Source organism: Ambystoma mexicanum, chromosome 12 (assembly GCF_040938575.1).
Source record: "Ambystoma mexicanum isolate Mex_15411 chromosome 12, UKY_AmexF1_1, whole genome shotgun sequence".
In the NCBI taxonomy this organism is placed as follows: Eukaryota; Metazoa; Chordata; class Amphibia; order Caudata; family Ambystomatidae; genus Ambystoma; species Ambystoma mexicanum.
The window spans coordinates 558,978,141-558,990,575 of NC_090936.1; the positions used below are offsets into that span (position 1 = coordinate 558,978,141).

General features: G+C 45.7%; 1 protein-coding gene across 1 annotated transcript in view; it reads right to left on the minus strand.

Moving 5' to 3' along the window:
• LOC138513771 (membrane-spanning 4-domains subfamily A member 4A-like) overlaps nucleotides 1–12,435 on the minus strand; it is a 509,343-nt gene that overhangs the window by 206,703 nt on the left and 290,205 nt on the right. Inside the window, exon 3 of the mRNA XM_069628863.1 lies at nucleotides 12,289–12,414. Within this exon, the coding sequence (XP_069484964.1) occupies nucleotides 12,289–12,414 (126 nt within the window). The remainder of the gene's footprint in view (nucleotides 1–12,288; nucleotides 12,415–12,435) is intronic.

Here is a 12,435-nt window from a genome sequence, read left to right on the forward strand (position 1 = left end):
GAAAGGCCCTTCACCCTGATGTTCGATCTATGTTTGAGATCTTCCGTCTTTAGCTCTAGGTTGTGTGTTGCAAGTGCCAGTTATTCCACCAAATCGTCTGTTTTCCATGCACCGTCTGCAAGTTCTTGGAGCGTCATTTCGTTTGTGTCCACCCTTTTCTCCAGCTTGTTCACATCTCCTTTAATCTCGTGCAGCGCTAATGCCAACTCTTCTTGGATATTGTCCAGCTGTACTTGCACAGTCCCAGCAATTTTGGCCCAGAATTCCTGGAAGTATTGTCAGAGAATGTTTTGTGTCACCACCTAGTCTTCCACAGAGTCTCCTTGGGCTCCCATCTCTTGCTTTCTGGGCTTCCATCTCCCTTTAGAGGGGTTCACATGTCTCTTTTCCACATCTTTTGAAGCACTCCTTCCTGTGTTTTCTTTGCACTTTTCGGTGTATTTTGTGTTTCTTTTAGTCTGTTATTTGACATCTTTGGTTATTGCACCCAGAAAATGCGGCTTTCCGCTCTCCTGCTCTGGGCCCCCACTCTGTAGTGACACCCTCCACAAAGTTATAGTGCAGCCGGCCTTGTTGCTTCTTTTTGCACCTCAAAATGGCTGCCCCGCTGGGCCTTTGACCATTTCCTTCCGGAAGGGAAGCTCTACACTCCCCGCCTGGTTTTTAATGTTCTGTTCTCATTGCAATCCCTTTGGTTCTCTCCAGGTCTAACCTTTTTCTGAGATTGTTGCCAGGCTTAGGGGGTTATTTATCTCACCACTTTATATCGCAGTGGCAGCATATGGGAATCTTCCCCCGCTGCCCTTTTATCCATCCCTTCTGCGCTCCCTTTCTCACCAGCCGGGCTCTTTTATTTTTTTCAACGCTGTTTCAGGTCGCCCCTCCTTCCGCTCAAAGTTCTCACTGTGTGGGTCTCACGACCGGCACAAGGGGGTACCGCTGGCGCACGTCACCCCGTCCTTCTTCCATCTCCTACGGGTCAGGGCCTAGCATTAGACGCGCTATGTTAGATCATGGCCGATTCGCTGACCTATTGCAATCCACTCTAATCCACCGGGATAGGCTCCTTAATTAAGCTTGCGACTTCACCAGTTATCCTCGATACACAGTCCTTTCATATTTCACACCCGGGGAGGAAATCTTCATTCAGAATTCGGTGGTTTCCGTGTCAAGGTGTAGGAGAGCTTCCTTTACAGTGCTCTCCTGTCGTTGGCCATCTTGGAATCTATGATGGCAACTTTTAATGATATATTACCAAAAGCCCAAATCTACATACTTGTTACAACAATATGCTATAATTATTTGTGTTTGATTATCAGACATTGCAGTTGCTAATAACGATCATCCTCCTCCTTAAATATAGGCAGTGTGTGCATGTATTGACAACCTGTCACCCTTTTCCTTGGGCACCAATGTTTACTTTAGATTGCTTTCCATAAAAGAAAGGTGCTGGACATTTTCGGCACTGAGTCAAGTACCTGTTCCAGACACGATATAACCAATTGTACTAAAAATGTGCTTGCAGTAAACAGTTGTTGGCGAACAGCCCATCATTTTGTAAGGTAATCTGGAAAAATGGGCCAGATCGGTTTCTTTGTTCTCCAGTACTTGGATGGAGCAGTGTCAAATTGTGTGACACCTTCCCTGAGATAGCTATCTATAGAGTCATGTATGGAGCGCTCCCTTATCACAACCATAATGTCATCATGTGGGGACCTGAGTAACTTGTCCCACAACGTGTTTAACAGGTACTGTTAGATGAGACTGGTGTTGAGTACTTTCTAACATGCGGGTCATATCTGAGCTAGTAACCCTATTTGTTGTTTAGTTTTGCTTGGTGGAAGTGGTACCTTGGTTACTAGTGGGCTCATCACAATCCTCCATCAAAGCTCCCATGTCTTCAGGTACATTCAAAACCAGCATGTCTTTATAAGACAAACCTTTCCAACAGGTTGGTAGGATTGTCAATTTAAACCAAGAGTAAAGTAGGGTTGATAGCTTACAGTGTTCGGAAGCCATCAGATGTCTGATAGGTTGTAATTTTATAGCAGATGATGCATTCCGTCAGCAATAATTCTGCCAGAAATATCCCCTTTGCTTTGGAAGGCACTACGTTGTTGTTCAGCGTAATGCTTTAAAAAACGTTTTACTGGTATCAGTTCACTTTAGGTGGCATTCGCTCTGCCAGTGTTGTGAGTGCTTCTCCAAATGGTCTCAAAAGGTGTGTGAAGTGCTCTTACATGAACCACTTTGATGGATTTAGCATAACCCATCTGCCACAACATGCTGCAAGGTGCATTTCTGTACTGCCCTCTTTAGGCTATAGCAGTCTTTCACACATGTAAAAAGTGGAGTTCCACCTTGTGGGCACATCTTGTACACGTTGATGACAATGCAAGTTTTTTTTTGCCTGAATGTTTGCCCAAACTGCTCGTGCCTTCACACCATGGTAAAAATGGCCACATATTTTCTCTGAGGCTCCCACCAAGGTAATAATGCTGCTATTCTCCTTTAAAAAGTCAAGGACCAGAAGAGGTGCACTGGGGGATAGCTTGGGGGCAACATGCTCGGCTTGAAAGCAAGACGACGCTGAGCAACACAGGTTCGATCCCCGGTTCTGCGCTTAGAAACCTCTGGGTACTAGAATAAATAACACATTACATTACATTAAAAGATTAAAACAATGGGCAAAACATGGTATGTGGTGGAATATGCTCTTTTACAAAGCAGACACTGTTTACCCCATTGTCAGATACCACAAAAATTACATGTAGATTCAATAGCTGAAGACACTCTGATGTAACATCTTGCAGCTCTTTTAAAATCTTATTTGTAATTTGCTTTTTTCCAAAGGAATGGATTCAGAAAACAGCAATTGCCTGCATACCACTGCCTGTGTTGCTATTGGAGGAGCATTTTGGGGGTCAGGCATTAAAAGAGTAGATGTCTTTATCTGTCAGCTCCATGTGCAGTGATAAACTTGTAATCTGTTGTTTCGGAGCTGCTGGTCCACATTTATGTATTTATTTATTTACATTTACAAAGTGCACAGCAGCCCAGAGGCATCGTGGCGCTGTTACAGACAATACAAAATATTTGCTGGTTAAAAAAAATGCTTGGTTACAGGTGGGTAAGGCAGATAAGACAAAACATGGTAATAGAACGGTACTGGGTAAGTGAAGAAGGGGTAGGAAAGGGAGGGAGTGAGAGTTAGTTGAAGAGTTTGGTTTTGAGGCCTTTGCGGAAGGCAGTAAGGGAGGTCTCAGCCCCTAGCGATTTGGGTAGGTCGTTCCAGAGTTTTAGGGCTATGTGCGTAAAGCCAATTCCCCCTGCTTTGGCTCTTTTGATGGGAGGGATGCAGAGTTGGTTGGCGTACTGGCTTCTTTTTGGGTGCTCTAAGGACTTTCTGGTGATGGTATCAGACAGGTAGGGTTGGGCGGAAAAGCTTAAGCATTTATGCGTGAGGGTCTTGAATGTGATTTGCAGGGAGCCAACGGGCGGACCGTCTGGCCTGTGTGATGTGGTCTCTCTTAGGGATACTAAGGGCAGCTCTGAGCGCATTATTTTGGACTACTTGTAGTGTATTTATGTTTTTGGTTGAGGTGCCTGCTAGGAGAGCATTGCAGTAGTCTAATTTAGCTCCAATGGTGGCTCGGGCGATGGAGAGGCAATTTTGGTTGGAGAGGAAGGGTTTAATGGCTGTAATAGGTTTTGTGGTATGGGCAGAGGCAGAGGCAAAAGCACTGACTTGACGTGACATAGACAGGGAAGAGTCTAAGTAAAATCTGAGGGTCTTCACAGAAGAGTAGACTGGGCTAGTGATGTTGTCGATGATGAAGTTGCAGTATTGTTGGTTGAGTTTAGCCAGGGTTTCTTTCAGGCCTAGATGGAGGATTTCAGTCTTGTTTCCGTTGAGGCAAAGACCATTGGCTGCCATCCAGGCTTGGATGGCGGCGTAAATTTGAGGAGTGCTGCTGAGTCTAGGTTGTAGGAACCGGTGAGCGGGAGGAGGACTTGTGTATCGTCGGCATAGTTTGTGTAAGCTATGCCGAGGAAGCCTATTTATCAAAAAGTGGTTTAGTAAATAGGTTGTATAGAAGATGCAGTGCAAGAGCCTTGAGGGACTCCGCACAAGATGGTGGTTGGTGCGACGTTAACCTGGTCCGAGAAGACCTTCATGGCGCTGCCTTCTAAGAATGAGGTTATCCAGGAAGTTGTGTGTTCGGAGAAATTAGCTGAGTAGGAAAGATGGGAGGTAAGGGTTTTATGATCAATTAGATCGAACGATTCAGAGAGGTCCAGTAGTAGTAGCAGGGCCGGTTTGCCCATGTCTGTTATCTTAGTTATTTGGTTTTTGAGGTCTAGGAGGGAGGTTTCAGTGCTGTGGCCTTTGCGGAAACCTGATTGATGAGGTCTTTAAAGATAGATAACATTTCCTTAGATTTTGAGTTGGTGTTGGTGATAGAGTGGTTGAAGGAGTTGGACTTTTGACGATAGTCTTTTGAATTCTGCTAGTGTGGAATCACTAGGCTTGGCCTGCCAATTAGATAGGGCTAGGCGTTTGCTGGTGCAACGGGCTAGCAGGTCCTCTGTGAACCATGCGTTGGTGTGCATGGATTCGTTTCCCTTTTTAGCTTCGGGGCTATGGCGTCAATGGCTCTTGTGAGGGTGTGGGAATAGATGTGTGTGATAGAGGTGGGGTCACTTGAGAAGGGGGGTTTAAGTTCAGGGATGTCCAAATAGGGGAGAAGGTTGTCCTTGGTTAATTTTTTAGAGCTTCTAACCATGGCTGGGGGAGCGCGTGAAAGTACTTTGGTGGTGGGATCGTTGGGGACTGTGAATTGGATGCAGTTGTGGTCAGTTCATGGGTAAGCAGAGTTGGATGCCACAGTGGAGGAGCAGTTGAGGTCTGCCACCCAGTAAAGGGTGCAGCCTTTGTTGTGTGTTGGGCTAGTGATGTTTTGTGAGAATCCAAGGTCTTTGAGGTCTTTGGCTAGGGCTAGGGTTGTTTTGTTTTAGGGGTGTTGAGACCTAGGTTGAAAATATCCAAGCAGGATGGTTTTGGTGGAGCTTTTTATGTTGCGGCCTAGAATATGGAGGAGGTGCCCTTGGAAGTCGGGGGCCGTGCCTGGGGGTTTGTAGATGAAGTGTATGTTTATGGTGCAGTTGGGGGACAGGGACAGCTTTGCTGAGAGTAGGTCGTGTTGCCTTCCCAAGGGTGATCACATCACCAAATTGAGAGTGTGTCCTTGGATATGAGGGCTACACCTCCACCTTTAGCCAGCTGACAGTCCTGTCGTTGATGGAGTAAGCTTGCGGTAGGGAGAGGGAGATGACAGGGCCTGATGCGTCATGGAGCCAGGATTCAGTGATGGCAAGTACGTCTAGGTAGTGGGTACTGATGAGGTTGTTGCTCTCAAGGGCATGGGCGGGGAGGGAGTGAGCATTGATGAGGGCAAATTTGAGAGGCTGGGTGGGAGCGTGTTTTAGGTGTGGCAATAAGGTGTGGGGCATTGTTCAGGTGGGGGAGTGAGGAAGCAGCAGGGCTTGCGATACGGGGTGGTGCTGTGAGCGGAGCGGGTGTGCAAGTGAGTAGTTTGAGGGGACCCACAGGGGATCGGGCGGTGAACGGCAGCTTGTTGGGTGTGGGGGAGCTTAGTTGTGGGGAAGTGAAGTGGTGAATATCTGAAGGTAGAGCGTGAGCTTAGTTGGAGATTTCTGAAGTCTGTAGTGATGGGCAGACTGGGGTGCAGAATGGTCTTGGTGAGTGTTCTAAGCCTAATGAGTCTAGTTCCTAGGTTGGATTGAGGGTTAGCTGTGGGGGAAATGTTGTCAGGACAAGCATGCTGGTATGCACTGTGGGCTGAGAGGGGGGTGATAGGGGTACACATTATGGCTGTGTTGGTGTGCCTGTGGGTGGCTAGAGTCAAGGTTAAGGCAGTGAGGATGTGCCGAATGAGGGTGATGTAGTCTGTGTGCTGGAAGTTGAGCGTGATATGTGGTGGGGGTCGATTGGCAGGATGCACTGGTAGGCCGGTGAAGGTCAGAAAGGCTGTGTGGTGGTGAGGTGTGGGTGAAGGGCTGATCAGAATCAAGGGAAGCAGGTAGTGGATTAGCGACAAGAATTAATCATAGGCGGCAGACAATTATACAAATCGGGAGGCGGTTGCATAGTAAGAAGATATGTAGCAATCACATTGACCAGAGGTGGGCGGCACACAAATGAAGCAATTGGGCAGCGGTTGGACAACAAAATATGCAGAAGTCACTTTTGGGCAGAGGAGGGCGGCATCCAGATGGAATAAATTAAGCAGCGGTTGGACAACAAAATATGCAGCAGTCACCTTTGGGCAGAGAAGGGCGGCATACAAATGTAACAATTGGGCAGCGGTTGGACACAAAAAATATACAGCAATCACTTTGGGACTGGATGGCAGGCGCTCAGTTATAGCGTGTGGGCAACAGTCAAGGCAAGCACATTTTCCAGCGGGCACTTAGGAAGGGCGAGTGGCAATCATTATAAGAGGAGAGTGTGGCGATGAGGCATCACAGCATGAAAAGGACTCAGCATCAACACGATATGCAGCACGCTTAATGACAGTGTATATGCGGCAATTCACATTTTTTTGAAAGTTAGTCGGTAAATCCAGGAAGTAGGTGACCGTGCATCCGTGCATTTGACCAGGCACAATTTCAGCAATAAGGTCAGATTTTGGAGGGTGAATAAAGAGGGCTCGGGTCAGTGAGCAAGACAGCGTGCCAATCGGAGTGGCCTACCTTAGCATATTGGTTAAGTGGATGGTAAGACATTTACGGAGATTCAGGGCAGAATGTACAGTTGTTTGCAGGTTTTTATATAATCATAGTACTTCAACAGTTGAAAAAAACGTCTAGCTTGGTATGTTGTAGCATGGTTCAAAGTAATTAATGAGGGCTTTCAAACCACTGTTTTCTAAACGCTAAAAGGCTGCATGTCTTCGGGGAAAACCTCTCCAATCAACTCTTTTCTAACATTCCACTAATATTTTGCTGGAAAACTGATGTTGAATTGTGTTCTGATGATATTACATCGCTAGTGGCTGGACTATCATTGAGCTTCCCACTTTCAACCTCAATTGTTGTCTCGCCAGAACACCCTGTGCTTTCTGTTTCACGGTTTATAGCTGCTGGATGACATCACTCAAGATGGTACTTAAGCAAAGTTGTACCCAAGCAACCTGTCTGTTTTCCACAGTTCAATTTCCGCTTACATATGGTAGAGATAGCTGTGATAATACCTTTGGTGTTCTTCCAAAGTAGTTCCACACAAGATGTTGAGGGTTTAGTGACTGAACCAGGAACATGACGCCTTGAGTTTCTGGATTTCCCAAACAATACTATTGATGGCTGTTCTGTGCATGGGCAGTCATGATGTGTTTTCTCTGGGCTTTTTTGTCAGGTTACTGGTGGTTTCCTTTACAGGACCAGTTGAATGAAAATAATGAAACTGTCCTGCCATATGTTTCACTCATTTTTCTATGGGCATTTTGGTTTTCACTTTGTGTCAAACTCTCCACAAGAATAGTATCTGCAAAGACTACATCCAAGTCCTCTTTATCTAGGCTGACATCAGAGGGGGCACGCTTACTTTCAGTGCAGCACCACTCTGCTGCAGAGCCTCTCTCTCCCCCCGACGAGTGATCTGAAGCTGCTGGTTTCCGATAAACTCACCAATGAAGGTAAGCCCTTTTTGGGCTTGTTGCAGTCCGTGTGGTGCATTATACACATTTGAAAGTGCTACTTGCCTCATTTATATACTTTGCACAAATAGAGATATATATGTTGTTGAGCACCTGAAATCTAGTGCTCTTACTATGTGGGCTATATTTTTAATTCAAACCACCATCTGCCAAGAGGGCCGCCTCACTCACCAGCACTGGAGTACCTGCTTGAGCTCCAGCCCATACAGCCGTGATTGGCTACAACACTGGTCATCTAGACAAACCCGGGAGACGGCAAGTGAACGCTGGCCCCCACTGAAGGCCCACATCTAAGGCTCTGTCTGGGGGCATCTACCTTCTTTCTCTTCATCTACGCTGACATCAGAGGGGGCATGCTTCCTTTCAGTCCAGCGCTGGTCTGCTGCAGAGCCTCTCTCTCCTCCCGATGAGTGAACTGAAGCTGCTGGTTTCCGATAGACTCATCAATGAAGGTAAGCCCCTTTTGGGATTGTTGCAGTTTGTGTGGTGCACGGTACTAATTTGAAGACTCTACTTGCCTCATTTATATACTTTGTACAAATAGCAATATATTTGTTGTTGAACACCTGAAATCTCATACTCTTACTACGTGGGCTATATTTTTCATTCAAACCACCATCTGCCTAGATGGTCATTTCACTCCCCAGCACTGGAGTGCCTGTGTGAGCTCCAGCCCATACGGCCATGATTGGCTGCAGCGCTGCTCATCTAGACCAATCTGGGAACTGGCAGGCGAACTCCAGCCCCCACCCAAGGCCCACCTCTAAGATCCCTGTGTGTCCCTGCCGAGCCTTGGAGGGCTCAGAGGGCCCCCTCCCTACACCTCCGCAGCACCTCATGGAACAGCCTCCAGGTATGCAGCATGTTACCGCACAAACTTGGACCTCTGGAACTTTGTGCACCACTCAAGAATACCTATGAGTCATGGCTGGACATTGTTTTCGCTTTTTCCACTGACCTAAACAGCTGTTGAAGCAAGGTGTGCCTATGCCATTCTGCCTTACTTGCCTTAGTTAATCCTTCTTTTCAATGCATTTCTATGCTTCTTGTGTAAATTTGATTCCTGGTGCGTTCTTTAACATCTTTGCTCCCCTTTTTGCATTGCATTCTATGCTTCTGATGTAATTTGAATCCTGTTGTGTTTTTTTAACATCTCTGCACCCCTTTTTGTATTGCATTCTATGCTTTTGATGTAATTCGAACCCTGGTGTGTTTTTTAACATCTCTGCCCCCCTTTTTGTATTGCATTCTGTGCTTCTGGTATAATTCAAATCCTGGTGTGTTTTTACCTAACTCTGCATCCCTTTTTGCATTGCATTCTGTGCTACAGGTGTAATTTGAATCCTGGTGTGTCTTTAACATCTCTGCACCCCTTTATGCACAGCATTCTGTACTTATGGTGTAATTCAAGTCCTGGTGTGTTTTTTAACATCTCTGCACCCCATTTTCGATACTGCAGTGTTCTAATTGCATCTGTTTCTTGCTTCCCTTGGCTACTAGGTTGCCTGGTGCTGGTGAGTTTGTGCTCGTACTGTGCTGTGCAGCCCCGCCTCTATCTTCCTCCTACCCTCCGTCGTCCCTATGGCACTCACCATCACCCCTATCTTTTCTAACTGCTATACTATCACCTATCCTCCATCTATCACAAATTCTGGAAGACAAAAGCTTAAAAAAGACATCCTGACCAGTAACCCTGGCCTTCCTACCGCACACACCTATGTCAGCGCAACTTCCAGACAGATTTTCACTGATATCCTCTTTTCTGTCCCCTCTCCAGATCTATGGACTCCTCATCTTATCTCTCTCTCCTCTTGCATCCTCACCCATTAATGGTGGCACTAGATAGGAAGTACTCTTGGCACGCTTCTCATCATCTAGGTGTATCATTAATGTCTATAACAATGGCACTATCTTGGTTCATGGTCCTCAAACAAACCTCCTCCTCTTTGACCAGTACTTACCATCCCTCGTCAAGTTCCTGCTACTCCTTCTTCCACTCTCTCTGTCCCCCCTTCTCCGACTGGTGTACCACGCCCCCGTAGTCCTCCTCGGAAAAGCATCAAAGGCAGTGACCTCCTGCATCCAACCACATTTAATGCTCGCTCTGCTATCAAAAACTCTGCCGACAGATGCCTCCTCCTTCAAGGCATTGACCTTGATATCCTCGCTCTTACTGAGATGTAGTTCAATGCCAGCTCAGTCACTGCTTTTGACTCGCTTCTCCCTGATGGCTATAAGATCATATCCATGCCACGACCTAACCGTTCTGGTGGTGGGTTTGCCCTGATCTTCCCTGAATGGGTACCTTCTTCCCTCATTCCCCCCAACTTACTTCCTAGCACTTCCCTCCTTGTTACTCCTAGCAGTTACCCCCCCATACCTCCCTCTCTGCACTTGCACACTCTGATTGCTCACAAAGCCTAGTAGGACCGCCTCTCTCTTTCATGTTATATTTGCCTTTCATTCACATGTTCTCTCCCTGTTGCGCAGTGGGTGCTTTGAAACACAATTTACTTGATGTATAAGTGCCTTACGAATGCCCAATAAATAAATAAATAAATCCCTCTATACTGTCACTTAGATCACATGTTGGTTCTCTTTCAAGTCACTGCAGCTCATTTGAGGACTTTTCAGATTTAGCTTCTCCATCCCGCTCTGCTGTGTTGTCAGAAATTGCCACATCTTCCTTTGCAGTTTTTCAGTAGGACCTCCTTCTTTGGTTGCAAATTGGCTTGAAACTATACTAGTCATTGGCCTTTCCTTTACATATGCCTTAATACTTGCTACATAAATGCCCTGGTTATCTAATACATTTCCGGTTGAAACTCCTCCTCCTCCTCCTCAATTGTTCAAAAGTGCTCGTAAAGCATCCATATTTTGCTGTCCTTTAGTAACCTTCGTAGGCACCTGATCTGTCTTCTCTAACACTGCCAAAAGAGGATGATTTTCTCCAGGTATTAAAAAAGTGAACTTTCTGATACAGATATCTCTCACAGAAAAGTGTTGCTCCAAAGAATAAATTGGTGGTTTTCCCTTGGCTCTCCCTCATAGACTCACAGAATAGCAATTTTGTTCCAAGAGCATCTTCCACACAAAGGATGACCGTTAATTTTTCAACGTGTGCTTTTCATTTATACAAGGAATCAACTTTTGTTTAGCAAATATTTAAGGAGCTGCTTTAGTACAAGGTCTGTCCCTTAACAATTCTTCGACAAGCTACTTCACTATAAGAGATGACCGTAACCATTTTTGAGGAATTCGATTTCGTTCTCAATTTTACGACACTTATATAGAGTTTGGACTCCACTTCTGACCATAGGTCTTGTTTAGAGATGGTTTATGTGGGATCCCCAACCTATCAGGGACACATCCATTTGCAACATGAAGGTGGAATTGGATGACTGGAAAGGCATCCCCTTCTGTAAGTTGCTCTTCTTCCTCCACCAGTGCAGAGATTGGTGTAGGCTGTAGTCCAACAGAAGACAGCCTTCTCAGGAGCCTGTGGCTTGAGTCCAACGAGAGTCTTTCTTCCCTTGTTTGTGTCCCATTCTTGGCCTGCAATCAGGCACTAGCAACATACAAAACAGCATCATGAGCAGGAGGGATTTGTATTCCAGAACCATGTAGGCTTTCGTTGATGAGAACAGGTCTGCCAATTGTAAAAGATATACAATCCTCTCTGCCAATTGCCTTATCCATGGGAAGGTGATGTCGAAATATGCCCCTAACAACCTAACAGTTTGTGACGGAAATTGCTTGGGCTTGCCAATGTTGATAGAAAATTGCAGAGTTATGAGAGAATACACTGTTTGCTGTACATCGCGGAAGGCTTGATGTTTGGAAGATTCCTTTAGCAACCAGTCACCCAAATAGGGATATTGTTCTATGACCAACCTGCGCAGATGTGCAGCTACCGGTGGCAGGTATTTTGTGAAAATGAGGTGAAGAGACTATAACTTAAAGTCTTTCTATGACTTATGTATGCTATGTAAAGTTATGTTGTTTCCCTAGATACTCTGGTGGATTCCCAGCACCACAACAGGAAAAATTTAAGGTTGTCATCTATGAAAGATGCAATGCTGGAGAAGGACACTATTTCAGTAAACAAGGTTGGCCACACTGTTCCCAATCTAAGAAGCCAATGAAGGCAAAAAACAAATGTTCCCACCATAAGCAATATTGCACAGGGGAAGGATTTGTGCCCAATCTGCCATTGTGACCCATGGTACATAAAATTAGTTTTTTACCCACCCTTATAGGACACTTATATACATGTTAACTGAAACAATAGGGGTGGTGGTGAAGGAAAGAAAGCTCTGTGTCCTCCCAACCTGAGCCAAAGGCACCTTAAGATGATGCATTTTTTATCATTTTGCACTGCCTGAGACCGAAACTGTCAAATGGTTAATGGGATGGGAGCAGCATTATGGCAAAGTGTGTGATTTTCAATAAAATGAGAACCACAAGTCCACATTCGGGGATTCAAGCGTCTCATGTACATGTACAAATGTTCAGCTATAGGAGACATTGTCTACACCAGGGGGCTTACCATGGTTCCAGACCAGATTGGCAGGTTCATGGGGAGCGCTGGGGATCCAAAGCTTGCTTTGAGATCAAGCTGCTGAAGCAGGATCCCAAAGCCGATCTCCAAAAGGCCAGTGAGGACCTGTGTAATCTTAGAAAAAACAAAAACAAA